The sequence below is a fragment of the Astatotilapia calliptera genome, chromosome 1 (assembly GCF_964374335.1).
Source record: "Astatotilapia calliptera chromosome 1, fAstCal68.1, whole genome shotgun sequence".
Lineage (NCBI taxonomy): Eukaryota > Metazoa > Chordata > Actinopteri > Cichliformes > Cichlidae > Astatotilapia > Astatotilapia calliptera.
The window spans coordinates 17,593,137-17,609,711 of record NC_137422.1 but is presented as its reverse complement, the minus strand read 5'-3'; the positions used below and the strand labels follow the sequence as shown (position 1 = coordinate 17,609,711).

Here is a 16,575-nt window from a genome sequence, read left to right as displayed (position 1 = left end):
TCTCACTAGGCTTGCAAAACATCAAGCAGCAAGCAGCAGCAAGATTTGGACTTGTTTTTATTCAGCGCACACTAAATCTTCCACTGTAAAAAAAAGTTTAGGCAGCAGGATTTTAATTAATTCACTGTTCAGTTGTGACTTTATTTAATTTTCAGTTGTTTAGCCTAAACTTGCCACAGAAGTTGGATATCAGGCTTTTATGTCCACCAAAAGACAAAAAACATCCACATAACAGAACACATAATTAATAAAAAACAAAGAAAAAAGTAGCTGAAAACAGGAATATGATGCAAACTCAATACCAGCGAAGCATGGTAAGCAGAAATATTCCACAGGGTTGTTATTCTAGGGGAAAATGAATTCATGAATCATCTTGTTCACTGGTTTATGCAACATGCACAGCAATGAAAAAAGACAACCACAAAGACAACCACAAATATGGAAGTAAGAAGTATCAAACCCAATAAATACTGAGCAGCAAATCTCTAAACCTCTTCTTTAATGCTACGTTTCTTCAAAACTCAGTGCACTACTATTCAATACGCAGCCGGGGTGGAAGAGCCGATCGGCGTGTTCACGTGCCCGCGCAAGCAGCACCTGGTCATCCTTGGTTGGCTTCGATTTCTGCAGAATTTGGCCCAGTTTCCGAGCTGTGGCTGCAGAATCGCTGTCTGGTATAAACTTTCTCAGCAGAGCCTGAGGAAAATAGAAAGTGGCAATTTAAATTGATTTTTTTTAAATGATCTGGTCTTCTCCTAGGGAAGAGAGGCAGCAGATCAATCAGCAGTGGGTATACACACATTACCACAGATACAAGTACAGTTTTTAAGGCTTAGAACCAGAGAAAAGATAACTGTTACAGTCCTATGGTGCCAAAAAGTGGCACAGGTGTAATTTTCAGGTATGAAACTTGCAGGTTGTAGTGACTTCAGATGACCTACACTCAGCATGACCTGTGACATGTGGTTGATTTTTCAACTAATTCCAGGTAAAACGTATGAGTGATATGACTCGTGAAAACAGCTAGAACAAAAACAAGGGTTTATTCTGTAGCTGAGTAGATAACCAAGATAACACAGAACCTAAAAGTCACATTCTCTCTCTCTCTCTCTGCATTTCGTAACATGAATTTCATGTTTTTTCACAGAAGTTGCACCACAGAGAACATGTACAGGCTTTCCTGTTACATGGTAGAGGAAGTGCCTGCTAAGCTATTTAGAAATGCTATTCATAAAAAAAAGAAGAAAGGAACAAAATGAACTTCACCTTTAGTGATAAGTAATATTGTGCAATTTGGTTAAATGAAGCACATTTCAGATAGTGTGAAAATGTTGGCTGTGCCTAGCTCTTAAAATAACAACACTCACCTCCAATGTTTCACCTTTCTGAGAAGGAAGACAGGGAAGTTTGAGAACAGCTCGTTCACTTATTCGTAAAATCTGTGAAGACCAGAAACTGTGTGAGTTTGAAGTAAATCATTAAAAACCTTCGAGTCTGTAATTCGATATGGCTCTGGTGTAGCATTCCAGGCAATACTTGATATTTCTCCAGAATAGGTTATGTCAGATTTCACAACAGCCACAAAATAGTCACATTTCAGCCAAACATCACAAAAAATTCACTGTTACGGTGATTCTGTAACAAACGTCTAGACGAACCTGTCTAACGGCCCCATGATGGTGTCGAAACTGCAGTTCACACCACGATTTTCTGGTCACTTCAGCTGTGACATCTACTATTATTAAATGACCCATTTACTGTAATGTATGTCACATTAAAACATAGTTATATAGCATATAATAAAACCTGTAGCAGAACCTCCATAGTCTATTGCAAAAGAAAGGCAAAAAGAAAGAAAGAAGAGAGTAACGTTCAAAAAGGGAAAATTCAGATCAAAGAAATAAATCGACACAAAAGGTTCAGAATTTGAAAAACACACCAGAGGTGGTAATGAACAGTTTATCAGATAAACCTGTTCATCTGCTTGTTAACATAGACAAACTTAAACGTAGCCAGACTGATCTGAGTATTTCAGAAACTGCTGATCGGCTGGGATTTCCCCCGCACAACCATCTCTAAGGTTCACAGAGAATGGTCTGAAAAACAGAAAATAAGCAGCAGTTCTCTGGGTGAAAATGCCATGTTGATGCCAGAGGTCAACGGAGTATGGCCAGAGTGTTTTAAATAACTTGATTGCTATTTTAAGACTGCTTGAAAATGATAATAAAGTCAGCCTGGTTAAATCGCTGGTTACAATCAGGGTATGCAGAAGAATATATCTAAATACACAACACGTCAAACCAAGACCACAACAGGGGCCAACTAAGAAAAAGAAACCAAGGCTACAGTTCACAGTCTCACCAGTTGCCTGGATAGATGAATCAATATCTGCTACAGCATTCAAATGGCAGGGTCAGTAAACAACATGAAGGCATGGAACCATCAGGTTCAGGCTGGTAAGGTTGTAATGGTGTGAAGCATATTTTCTTGGCACATTGTGGACTTCATAGTACCAACTGAGCATCATTTAAACGCTACAGAGACATCGTGTGTGAGAATTGATGCATGTCCATACTTTTATGACCACCATCTTCTGATGGCTGCTTACAGCAGAAGAACGCGAGATGTTGCAAAACGCAAATCTATCAAACTGATTTCTTAAATGTATCAGTGAGTTCACTGTACTCAGATGGCCCCAACAGTCCCCAGATCTCATTCTAATACAGCACCTCTGGGATGTAGTGGAAGATGAGATTCCCAACATGGATGTGCCCTTTGCCATGACAGCTGACTCTCACAGCAGGACCACAAAAATTGCTCAGGAACAACTCCAAGAATATATCAATGAGCCTGAGGCATTGACACTGGCCAATATGGTTAAATGTTCAGTATCAGATAGCACGAGGCACGAAATGACAACATTCACATCTGCTGCGACTCCTCAGTGTTTTGAGGTTGTAGGTGATAACTTTAGTGTGAAGAGGATGATTCAGCCATGAAAAACTCAGACAATGCTGTAATGCTTTAATAGATAAATGCGTGTTTATATTAATAGCATCATATAAATGCTCATAACAGCTGGTGTAGCAGATTTTCACTAAAATAAAAAGGTCAAATTCACACCTGAATTAAAATCAGGACAGCAGTGATTGGAGAATGTTGCAATAAAGACAAATAAGTATGTGTGCTTGTGTGAAATCATTTGCACCTCTTTAGCTTTCTCCTCTTCCTCCTCTAACTGGTCCCTCAGCTGACTGCATGAGTGCTGCAAAGACTCTGTTTCCTCCTCCAGCCTCTCCAGTGCACGAACCACAGCCCTCAAGTCTTCCTGCAAAGTCAAAAAGAAGCCCTCATGTAAAACCACTGATACCATTCTCTTGTTTTAGGACTGGTTTTTTTTTTTTGTTTTTAGCATGATATGTTATTTTTTTTCTATGACCTGTCATATCTCAGTGAAAAGGCAGAAGTTACGTTCATAGACTTTTAGACAATTTCTCCACCGTGGATTTTAAACCAATTAATTAACACACGATTAAAGTCCAAACTTTCATATTTAATTCAAGAATTATTTTTAGACATATTCCCCATTTTCATAGGCTCTAAATTTCAATTCGACTCACTTTTAACTGTAAGGCACCAAATCACAATAATTTTTTAAAACAGAATAATGAATGCACTGACCACCAAAGAGGTCTAAATGTCCACAGAAAATAGGTACAAATGACAGACATGATGACAGAATTATTTTAATGGTTAAAATCATTGAACCAAGTCAAGAACACTCTGGAGGAGGTAAGCATATAATCGTCAAAACCAACAATCAAGAGACAACTTAATGAGTAATTTGCACCTTGTTGGTCTACAGAAAGGTGAACAAGAACAAGAAAAGCTCAGACTAAATCTTTACACAGATAACACCAAGATGCACTTGTACCAAAACAAATTAAAAACGTAAAAAAAAGTAAGTAAAAATGGGAGCAGAGAGAGGAAAAACAGCTCATGGTCTGATGAATTTGTGGAGAGTGTTGTGTGTTATGGGTCACTAGTACTTAAAGATAATAGGACTGCTGTTAGCAGCAGCACGATGAACTCTTTAGTGTATTCTATTGTATTTTAATTTTGAACATGTTAAAATAGTATACAACCACAAAAGAGAAAAAAGAAGCAAAACAAAAGGAAAATGTAAAACAATTATTATAAATAACTTACATGTTCAAAAAAAAAGTAGAAAGAAGCATAAGCTTGTTTAATCCCACCCCATTCCACTATTAAGTAACTAATAGTGTATACATTTGTTACATGTATCTTTATAGCCCCAGTAATAAGTCAAAAGATACAAATTTACAGGTCTATATACATACTTGTGCAACCAGACACATATATACACATCCCTATAGTGAAGATAGTCGGGGAGAACACCCCATCGTCTAACTTTACATGCCTATATTCTCTGCTCAGATTGAGCCAGTTGCAGAAAAACGAATCATACAGACCTTCACAGTGCAAATAGAAAACCAGGCCTGCAACGATTCATCGAGTAATTCGCTTATAAAAAGAAGAAATCCTCAACACAAATTCTTTGCTTTGATGCTTCGTTTTAACACGTGGCTCTGTAGCATTCTGATGTGTTAAATGTATCAAATCTGACGATGATATAGGAAGTCTGACAACATAAAACCCACGCACCGTGAAGAGCAAAGAGGCAGAGCCATTACTGAGACAGTAAGCTTAGGTAGAGTGAAAGAAAACGTGTTTCCAACGTTGGTTTGTTGATCGAAGCACCTGATCAACAAACTCCGACCTGAAGAAAAGCAAACTTTGTAGCTGCTCCATCCATCAGTGTTTCTTTTACACGGTGAAAATCAGTAAGCCTCCAGAAGTTGTATTAAAATATGCAGATGAACTCTTAACTTAGCCTAATAACACATTTAAATCATACAGCTTCCTGAAGGCTGATTCAAGCAGTCTTATTTTACATGGAAGCAATGCCTGCAGCAAACATTGGCGTGTCCAAAAGGGGGCATGGGATGCACTAGATCATATTAATTTTAAGGTTTCGTAACATTATCAGATTGAACGTGAAATAGTATAAAATACTGTGTTAATTAAATTGCATTAATCTTTAAAAAAAGAAACAGTGATTTTGAAAGACCTGTGTTTTTCCTCTTTTGAATATTTGTTATTCCTCATTAGACAAAATTATTTCTTATCCAATTACCGTATTTCCCGGACTACAAAGCGCACCTGAATATTAGCCGCACAAGCTAAAAGCAGGGGAAAATCCTGTTTTGTACATACTATAGCCGCACCTGACTAAAAGCCGCAGGTGTTTCAATGTTGACTTATCATATGTAAGAGAATATGCACAAAGGGAATTGTCAGGAAAGAGATGGCTGTTTGGAGACACACCCCTTTTATTAATATTTTGAAAAACAAGTTATGGGTACATATTTGCACATGTAGTACATAACAATAACCTACAGCACACCAGAAAAATAGATTCGGCCTACCTTTTAGGCTCAGGTGCAGTGACACGGCTTTAACAAGAAGAAAAGTCAGTCATTCACCATCTTTCTCTTCTTCCTGCGCTCTAAAACCACCAAAGTCCTCTTCTCCAGTGTCGGAAACGAACAGGCTCAGGATGGCTTCGTCATCCACTCTCCGCTTCTCTCCTTCGTTGTCACTTTCAAAACCAAAGAAATCCTCGTTGTCAGTGTCAGAGTCGAACACCCTCAGAAGGGCCGTGGCGGTGTCCTCCTCTCCATCATGCAGCAGTCCAGCCCTTCAAAATCCGTTGGTGATCGTGGATGTTTTCGCACTTTTCCACGCTGTCAGAATCCACCGGTGGAGTTGGGCATAACTTGCTTTTCGCAAGTTTATCGCCGCTCGTCATCCACGCCTCCCGCTGAATGCGTAGCGCTACTTTGAAGTTTGTTTTTCGCGCTACTTCGTACGGCACTACGTTGCCTGGCGGACGGACATGTGACTAACATACCACTCTTGAACCCCGATCCTTCCGCCAGGCAACGTAGTGCCGTACAACAGCGGAACAAACAAAACAAATCGTCTTACGATATGACAAAAATCATGGAAAATCCATAGAAAAGCCGCACCTGACTAAAAGCCGCAGGGTTCAAAGCTTGTGCAAAAAGTAGCGGCTTATAGCCCGACAATTACGGTACTCGATTAAATCAGTGGAATTATCAATAGATTGCTAAAATTAATGACAGCTGCAGCCCTAATGGATAATAAACCAAAGCATACTGCAAAAACAACCCAACAGTTTCTCAAGCTAAAGAAAATAGATTCTTCAATAGATAAATGAACACAGTAGAGCATGCTTTCAATTACTGAACACAAAAACTGGCAGAGCATCTTAAAGGAGGAAACACAACATCTGGTGCAGTCCATTGTTCTACACTTCAGACCCTCATTGACTGCAAAGGTTTTTCGTCCATGTAAATAATAGATCATTATATTACTAAAAATAAAATATTAAAAAAAACATTATATTATTTTTGAGCTTCTGAAAAAATAAAAATGGCTACAATTCATAAACAGTTAAAACAATGAATTAAAGCTAAAAGTCTGCACTTCAGTCTTGATTGGCTGATTTAAAATTCGCTGGGGTGTTGTACTGTGGCAAAAAAAAATTTAAAAAATCGATGTGTCCCAGTTTACAAACATATTGACCTAATTGTATCATTCAGTTTTATTGTGAGCAGTTAAATTCCTGTTTTGTTTTTTAACCCCATCCTTCGTCTGTTCTCACGTACAGAGAGCTGAGTAGGTGTTACTTCAGAGCAGAGAAACCACAGCACACAAAATGAAACAGACTTTATCTCAATGGTGTCAAAGACCACAGTCTAACCATAAGGTAGGCAGTGCAAATCATTTTTCTTATACCTGCTGAACAAACAGAATATCAACTTGCAGAAATGTGAAAACCTCTCTATATCAGTAGGTTTTTGCACAGATGTATCAAGTTCATGGCCACATAAATTTTCCACCAAGAGACAGTTTAGCTTCCAATCAAATCCTCCAAAGCAATCGAATCATTTTTTATGTTTTTCACCTTCAAGATGCTCAGATTCTTCTCTCCAACCACTGACTTCTTAGTCTCGTCCTGGTGATGCCTGGATGAGTGCTCCAAATATTTTTGTTTCTGCACTGGAACTTTGAGTTGTGCACACTGAGCCAGGAACCTAAAATGGGTCGGAAAACACATCAGGAAAAGGCAACACAAACTGCAGTTTAAAAAAAATTCTCAAATGATGATGTCTGAATTAATAAAAGAATAAAACAGAGGATTATGAATGAATAATTTAATGAGGGTTCATCCACTTTCACTCAATCCTTATCATTGTGATGCACACCCACACAGAGCAGGGCCCTGCTTTGTGTGAAACAAACACTGAGCTGATGAACTCTGAGTTTCTGGTTCCAGAAAGGCCGATCGGTTACAACACAACAACTGATTCATCAGTGATCACTGCGTTGTGTCTAAATATGCAGACCAGTTTTATTAAATAGAGATTGCTGCAGTAACATATGCCAACTGTTTCAGTGCATGGGGACAGGCTAACAACCTAATAGCTGTCTTATCTTAAACTGCACTAAAGTCACCATCTAAGCTTGTCGTGCTTTTTGTTTATTTGTTTGAATGTTTTGTGGTGCTTGTTCTCATTCTTGCTGAACACTGGTGTCGCTCCTTTTCCTGTTTAGCCCAGATTTTAACCATTATTCACTATCTGACCTACATGCAGTTGTTTTTTTGGGGGTTTTTTTGTTTGTTTGTTTGGTTTTTGTTTTTTGGGGGGAGGGGGGCACATCCACATAGGTTGCATCTGGGGGTTTTTTCCTCTCTCAAAGGCAAATATTTGTCCTTCACAGTTTTCCTACTTCTTCATACATTCCCTCACTGTCCTTACAGGTATGTGACAACTTCTTTGAGTCCCTGAATTGAAGCTATGATTATTGTTTCTTATATTGAGAACATGAATGCTGCAAAATAGTAGATGGAAGTGCACAGGTAGAATCGAGCTGTGTTGATGAGACATGTAGTGACTTTTCTAGGGGCATCCACATCAGGTTACAGTGCAGGATATGTTTTAGGGTATCAGAGGAGTTTGCGGTTATGACTGTTTATTTATCACAAAGGTATAAACTGGGTGTAAGCAAATACCTGCGGACACAAACACAGTACCATAAGTCCTGAATTACTATCCAGAGTCACAGTGTTACACCCAATTTTTTGTTTCAGGGAGCAATCTAGTCTATAACCTATAACCTAAGGGTTAACCGAAGTCATACTTTTCATTAGACCTGCTTTCTGGAACAAAGCCTGGAGCAAAGCCACAATCTGAACATCATCAAGGTAATTATGTGGGATGTAATGAAAGGGTGTGAGCCATGCCACACCTTTAGCCACTCTTCTGGTCTTAACAAAGCACCGCAAGGCTTCTAATGTGCTAACTGATGGGGTTCAAACATACGCAAACATCACACAAGGCGTGTGACGTTCGTGTGATGTGACAGGCGTTCAAGTTTAAGTGCCGCTTTCAAGTGCCGCATGTTCCTAAAACCAACCTACACAAACTTAATTTCATGTGTGACTTAAATTTAACGTAAAAAGATATCCAACTGCATGTAGGTCAGATAGTGAATAATGGTTAATTGCCGTTAATTGCTAAGATATTAGAAAAGGTTGTGGTTATTATGTTTTAGACAAACATAATATTTTTGACAACTTTCAGTCTGTCTTTCGTAGAGCTCATTCTACTGAAACAGCCCTTCTTAGAGTTTCTAGTGACATTCTGATGCAAAACGATACATTACATTTTGCATGAAAGGCTGAAATACTGGGTTGGTGTATCTGGGTCTGCCTTAGAGTGGTTCTCCTCGTTTCTCTATGAACGATACTTTTCTGTGGCGGTCTCTAAGTACAGGTCATCTTCCACGTCCCTGTCCTATGGTGTGCCACAAGGTTCTGTCCTGGGACCCTTATTGTTTTTAATAGATCTACTTCCTCTCCAGCATATTTTGAGCCCCTTTGAGGACATTTGCTAGCACTGTGTGGGGATGAATAGAAAAGTATTTTATCAGCATAATATAATCTGCAGTATAATCATTGTTTTAACAATGTAACAGATAGCTTTAAGATGGCCTTAAGATGTTTATGATGATGTTAACTTTGTATTTCAGGTGCAGTTATAATTATTTTATACATATTGCATATCTGTGCTTATTTGAGTTGATGTTCAGGTTCATTAATGGTTTTGAGCTTCATCTAGTGAGAGTGTCTAGGTGATATATGCTGAGGGAAAACTAGAACATAGAAGGAATTGCAATACATGCTTACAAAACACTTATATCAGGTCATTTTATATTAAGGTTTTAGTAGAGGTTCTTGGTTAAAACATTTATTTAGTAGAAGACATACACATAGTCTCAGTGAGCTTCTGGTCTGGTGGAGGGTCGGAAGTGCGATAGGCGAATGGAGAAAGAGCATTTGAGGATGAGACACAGACAGTAGGAGGTGAAGAGGTGACACAAAGAGCATGTGAGGTCAACACATACACATACATTAGTTAGACTTATTTAGAGGAGAGATTAGTTATCTCTCGACAAGAAAGAGGAACAATTCACTTTGAGACAAAGAACGGAAAGTACCAGCCATGAAAATAGAAGATGATTTTCTAGGTGAAAAGTCATTCTGGTGTTGATCTGATCTATGTATAAAATGTACCGGTGACGCATGAAGGGGCGTCAGTAAATAAACCCTGATGTTATAAAATAATTGTTTGTGCTTTAGTAAGTCGAAGATCAATTGCTGTTTCCAGGGATCTTCCCACGTGTGAATTAAAATCTTCGTTTGACTTCACCCGGCCGGACCAGTGTGGTTATTTTTCGATCACCTCTTGTACCCTTTCTCAATTTTTGAATCTTAACATTTGGGGGCTTCGTCCGGTGGTTGAGTAAGGGAGAAAAGTGGAGGTGTGAGCGGTGGTCCGAGGTGGTCAGACGGGCAGACTTGGCCAGTGGTCAAAAGTGAGTGGACGCACGCCGGCGCATCATATTTAAAAAGGTAAGGCACTACCTAGGGCTGCTCAATTAATCGAATTTTAATCACGATTACGATCTGGGCTTTCAACGATCATTAAAAATGACTGAGCCGATTATTAGCCCCTCCCTCATTTATCCGCGACACCTTAAAGGCCGGTCCGTGAAAATATTGTCGGGCATAAACCGGTCCTTGGCGCAAAAAAGGTTGGAGACGCTGATTAAGAGAACCCGAGGGAAGCTCGGAAAGCTCGGAAAGCTAAGCAGAAGTTATTTGGAGAGTGACTGCTGTTGGTTGAAAAGAGAGTTTAAAAAAAAAAAACTTCAGTGGTGTTGCACACTATTTTATATTATTTTTTTAAAGTCATTGTTAACCCTTTAAAGCCAGTCAGAGCAGCATGCTCCGTTTTGTGTAACTATTTTTTAAATCCCTGTAGAACCTGAACCGAGTAAGCTAGTGCAATAATTTGTTTTGCATATGAAACCAAAGGAGTTGTACTTACATCTGATGCCATCAGCTTGTCCTCGGTCACGGTTTCCTTTCACATAAAGCTTTGCAAAAATTGCATAAAAAGGCTTGCAGGAACAAAAACATAATATTCCAGAAACACGCTTTGCCGATCCGATCAGCTGTTTGTAACACTTCCCACAGTGAAACAGACGTCAGCATGAACTATCACATGTCCGCCATTTCCTGGCCGAAACCGGAAGTGATGTCATTTTCGCGGAAATTGTAGTTTTTTACTTGTAGGCCTTAAACCTATACTGGTCATGTTTGACTTTTCTGTGTCGTTTCTGGGATGCTTAGAACTCGAATTGCACTGCTGGAAATAGTTTATTTTGATGCACCTGCTGTTTTCTTTGCAAATTTGCATCATAGGATTGTTTTTTCGTTTTTCCTGCAGTATATAAAAATTGGTGTATCTCCAAAATAAAACTATGAAGACACTCAAAATAAATTTCCTGTTGTTGTAAACTATTTTTTGCAACTTTTTTGTATTTAAAGCTTTGAGGGATAAACCTCTTAAATTTCTCCAAGTAGAAATATATGTAAAAAATACAAAAAACGATTTTCAATTTTTTTGTAGTTTATTGCACTTTTTTTGCAATTAATGTAGTTACTATGGACTTAATGCATACATATTATTAAAATATGGGCTATAACAGTTGTATAGCAACTTGAAATGCTCCCACAAATGGCACTACAACATGTAAAAAAATAATATAAGCTCTGGCGGACTTGGTTCTATAGTAGGTCTTAAAGGGTTAAATAAATATCGTCAAATAATCGAGATCTCAATTTCAGTGAAAATAATCGTGATTATCATTTTTGCCATAATCGAGCAGCCCTAGCACTACCTGTTGAATTATTTCCAAAGTGTGTCAAATTGGGCTGTGAAAATTAAAAGTCCGTTCACTGAAATTACTGGTGGATGTCTGTTTTGATTTTGATAAGAATCTGAGGATTTAAAGCAGTTGGACTGCTGGTAATGATTGAATGCGGTTGGACCGCTAAAAGGATTTAATACGGGTGGACCGTTTAGTATGTTAGGGAATTTGCTTATTTTTTGGTTATAAGGTTGAATCTTAACAACTGCTACACAGATGACATCCAGTTATATATTTCTTTTAAACCTGAAGATGTTTCTAGGCTGCAGATTCTAAATGAGTGCTTAGAATCCATCAAAAGTTGGATGGCTGACAACTTCCTCTAACTTAATGAAGAAAAGACTGAAGTCCTTGTATGTGACAGACATGTACCGTACCAAACATAATGAATGCTCTTGGTCCTCTTTCAACATTTGTGAAATCGTCTATCAGGAACCTAGGGGTAACCTTTGATTCTGCTCTTACTCTGGATGTTCACGTCAAATCTCTGGTTCGGTCCTGCTTCTATCATTTAAGAAACATTTCTAAATTGGGCCCTTTAATATCTCATACTGACCTGGAGATTGTTATTGATGCATTCACTTCATCGCGATTGGTCTACTGTAATTCACTGTTTACATGTCTAAACAAAAACTTCCTGGAACGTCTGCAGATTGTCCAAAATGCTGCAGCAAGGCTTCTGACAAAAACATCTAAGTACTCTCATGTAACACCATTGCTTATACAGCTGCACTGGCTCCCCGTTGAATTCAGAGTCCATTTTAAGATATTGGTTCTGACCTTTAAAGCTCTTCAAGGACAAGCACCAGCCTACATCATTGAACTTTTACAGCCCTATGTCCCTAGTAGGTCTCTGAGGTCTTGTGATCAGAGCCTACTTGTTATTCAGCATACAAGGCTGAGACTGTGGAACTCTCTTCCTCAGAACTTAAGATCTGCGGACTCAGTGGTCACTTTTAAAAAAACAACTAAAAACACATCTTGTTGCATTTTGCTAACTTTTGTCTGTTTTTGTTTTATACTTTGTGAAGCACTTTGTGATCTTTTTATCTAGAAATATGCTATATAAATAAGAATTTTACTTACTTATGTTGTTTATTTATACATACTTTAACTGTAATTTCAGACTTAATGCTTACATGGTTTTCATTTTTTTCAGATGCTCCTGGCTTTCCTTCTTCTCTGTCCGCTTCACAGCAAGAGCTGCTCTGTGAACAGGGAGGGAACAAAGTGTCCTTACAAGGTAATTTTTCTTGCTAATATTGCACAATGTCAACAGGAAAACCTCAGCTTGAAATATATTTCAGGTTATGGTTAAAAATAAGAGCATGCTACTTCTGATGTGAGACTCACAGTACTGATAAGTCCATTATGTTCTCCAGAGCAGTGATGGAGGACCTGGACATCAGCGCCCTGTTGTCCTGCACTTTAGCTCTTTTAGGGTTAGGAGATGATCCTCTTTCAGCTTTAAAGACAAGAGCCGCATTAGAAAATACAAACAAATACGAACTTCACAGTTTGCTGTGGAATGAGAGGTATAAGAGGTTCCTAACCTTTCGTCTGTGATGGTTTTGGATGGATGATCTTGGCTTGGTCCTAAAGTAAATGAAGGGTTGGAGGTAACAAGTCAGCCTGAGCTGCTACAGATAACAACGACGACAGCTGGAGTGTACTTACTCACCCGACTCGATGTTTCTGCTTTTTCCTTGTTTTTCCTGTTGGGTGTTTTTGATGGGGCCCGGTCAGAACCTCGTGTGGGTTTCATGTTTGCTCGTGAAAACGTCGAAATAAACCAAAACGTTAACCTAATGTAGCTGAAACAACATGACAACGTCTGACTCCCAAAAGCGTCTTAAGTAACGAGCACGAGTTTTCTTTGAGAAACAATTAAGCCTTAATTATAAAAGGCATAAAACAAATCATAAATAGTTAAAAGACAATATAATTATTTGAAATCTAAAAATTCGCGTTATTGACGTTCTGCTTTTTCGCGCTGCTGTTTTCAAACTCCACAGCTCGCATGCGCATAAGCATTGATGGTTTAACCCGGAAAGTCGCTTGTCAGGCAGCTGTTCAAGACAATAACGATGTTGCCGTCGTCCAAAGACCGAAATAAGGGACGGGGATAAGTCTGACTAAATTATTTACTTACTGGCACATCGATAAGGTTAATTACCTTCCGTAAAAATTTAAAACAAACCCCTATGTGAGCAAAACCTGGACCAAATCGCTACCTGTGAACGCCAACTCGGGGCTAAATTAACCCTACATCCGCCATTTTGGGGAAAAGGCAGCCACCCAACGTTTGTCTAATTTTTTTTTTTTTTTAACAATTGAAATAATACAGTCACAAACAACATAACACATTATAGTGCAAATGAACTCTCGTGGAGGATAAAAAAAAAGAACACAGTAAATACAACAAAACTAACAGCAAGGATATGGGGGGAGGGGCTAGACAAAAAATGCACACTATTAACGGGGAAGAATTAAAAAAGAGCACAGGTTGATACACAATAGAGGTAATAATCAAAACAGTAGCAAATGGGAAATGTCATCATGGATTGCGGCAAATCTGCTTGACTTCAGTTTTTTAAGTGACATGAAATAATGTTTAAAGTCATTGATGAACCATGTAAAGGATGGTTTTCTATTCCTCCATTTACAACAATGTATATGGTATTTACCTAACAGGATGACAATGTTAATCACAGTAGAGACAGATGGATGTTGTTTAGCCATATAGAAAATAATATCAGAAATATTAAACTGGGGAATATCGTTGATCTTGAGGGATAACCAGCTGTGTAGTTCTAACCAAAAGGCAGCTGACACAGGACATGAGAAAAACAAATGGTGTAATGTTTCACAGGCTGAATCACAAAATGCACACTGTTTAACCTCAAATTTAAACCTCCTCTTTAAAAATTCAGACACAGGATATATATTATTAATTATCTTGAAATGAGTTTCTTTTACTTTTGGGGAGACAGGCCACTGAATGAATTTTGAGAACAACTTTTCCAGGAGTGACTGGTCCCCACGAAGGGCCTGCAAATATCTACCTGAGTTAAACCCCTGGAAAAGAATAGATTTGAAATTCACACTGATAAATTTATTGTTACATTTACTATCATTTAGGATGCAGTTACCAATTTTTAGGTTTGGCAGCGCTGGATTGACCTCAGAGTGTAGCATTGTGTTGCGTATCAGCTGCCTTAGGGCCAAAGGGATAGCACAGCAAACTTTTCTGTATTCTTTTAATGGACAATTAAAGTCGTGTCTCTTTGAGAAAGACACGTAATCCAATAGAGCACCACTCAAATCCAGCAAGTCAGTTACAAACAAGATACCACTCTCAAACCAGTTCCTGATAAATAATGTCTTTTTGTTAGCAGTTATCACTCTATTGTTCCATAGGGTCGACATGTGAGGAGAAAAGTTGTGTGTAAACATCATTTTCCAAAAATGAAGAATCTGTTTGTGAAAATTAGAGAGTGTAACAGGTATTTTACTAGTCTCAAAGTCACATTTTAATAGAAAATCAATTCCTCCTAGTTCCTTAAATAAAGATCTGGGTATGAAACCACATGGAATCAGACTGAGATAAGCAAGCTCTGAGCCAGTTGATCTTAAAAGTTCCGATCATTGATTCAAAGTCTAAGGCTCTGACACCACCCTTCTCATAGTCTTTAACCAACTGTGATCTCTTAATATAGTGGGTTTTGTTTTTCCATAGGAATTGAAAAATAATTGAGCTGGCTTTCCTAATATTTTGGGGAGAAATATAAAGAGAATGACTTGGGTAAATTAATTTAGAGATACCTTCAGCTTTGGAAAGGATGACTCTGCCAAATATAGTGATATCCCTGGTCAACCAACGACTAAGGGATTTCTTCATGTCGACGATACGATTGCAGATGTTGTTGTCTTCTCTTCGGGACATATTTTTAGAAATCACTATACCTAAATATTTAACTTCCAATTCAACTCTTATAGAAGTGTATCCACATCCAATGTCCCATTAAGGCCTCTAAGACTTTCCAGAAACACAGTGCCATTCTCCGTTGAAAAGGTTGACTTGTAAAGGTTACTGTAAAAATGAAGTATTTCCACGTTTATTTTGTCAAGCACTGTTTGTCTAAATACACTCCTCCTCAACCAGTGTTGCCAACTTAGCGACTTTGTCGCGGGTTTTCAGACCCCCTTAGCGACTTTTTTTCTAAAAAGTGACTAGCGACAAATTTGGCGACTTTTCCTGGTGTTATTGGAAACTTATTTATGACGACTTTTTGACGTGAAAGGGCGTGTTGCTCTTACTCTCAACAAGCAGCGATGCTGCCGTGGGCACCTCACCCGTGCCAAAGCGCAAACGGGCGGAGGATAGTCCTCCCCCAGCTGCAGGAGATGTTCACACCTATGCGTCCAAACTGCAAATGAACCGTGCATGAGCGAAGCCGCTGCTCCGCACTGACTGTAACGCAGTCAGTTCTTCTTTTACTGTTATGCTGTTTTGTGGATCACAAGGTTTAAAACTACTTATAAACACACACACATAAAGTAACTCCACCAGAGTGCCTATTTCGGGTCACGTTTGCCAGTCGAAGCCCGGATAAAGGAGCAGGGTTGGAATTGTGACATTAAACAACAATAATTGCTAAAAGAAATTTAATTTGTAGTTCTAGATAAATTCTAAATGTATTTAGGACGTTTTTTTGCTCACTTTATGTCTCTTCCACGAAGTTATTTCTCTTTCCAACAGCGTAGGTCACAATTACATTAGCATGACCAATTATGCAAATTAGGTGATGACGTCATTTAGCGACTTCTAGCGACTTTTAGGAAAGCCAATAGCGATTTTCCTTACTGAGGAGTTGGCAACACTGTCCTCAACCCTACCTCTCCAAATAGTCAGTCTGAGCTTTCCCTTATTGCTAATGTTGTCCATTCTCGTCACTCCCAGTGAAAATAAGATTTTCAGCTCTGCCACGGTCTCCAGCCTCAGAACTAATAGTAAGCAAGTGCCTTGACGGTGGTTTCGCCATAATAACTATTAATGAGTAATTAATGAGTGAGCAAGTGAATGTCTGAAGGGCACAGTGTTGGAGGGGGAGCATGAACATT

The 16,575-nt window shown here is 38.7% G+C and overlaps 1 protein-coding gene across 1 annotated transcript; it reads right to left on the bottom strand.

Moving 5' to 3' along the window:
- Positions 1-40: 40 nt before the first annotated feature.
- On the bottom strand, positions 41-13,489 carry cenpq (centromere protein Q). The gene is made up of 8 exons (XM_026165710.2): positions 13,133-13,489; positions 13,005-13,047; positions 12,805-12,916; positions 12,591-12,659; positions 7,076-7,205; positions 3,209-3,328; positions 1,368-1,439; positions 41-696 (listed from the first exon to the last, which is right to left on the bottom strand). The coding sequence occupies exons 1-8, from the start codon at positions 13,214-13,216 to the stop codon at positions 505-507; spliced, it is 822 nt and encodes a 273-aa protein (XP_026021495.2). The 5' UTR covers positions 13,217-13,489; the 3' UTR covers positions 41-504.
- Between the last annotated feature and the right edge of the window lie 3,086 nt (positions 13,490-16,575).

Coding starts and splice junctions, on each gene's coding strand:
- cenpq (XM_026165710.2), bottom strand. CDS start 13,216: ATGAAACCCACACGAGGTTCTGACCGGGCCCCATCAAAAACACCCAAC. Junction 13,048..13,132: donor AAGCAGAAACATCGAGTCGG/GTGAGTAAGTAC, acceptor CATTTACTTTAG/GACCAAGCCAAGATCATCCA. Junction 1,440..3,208: donor AAGAGGAGAAAGCTAAAGAG/GTGCAAATGATT, acceptor TGGTCTTCACAG/ATTTTACGAATAAGTGAACG.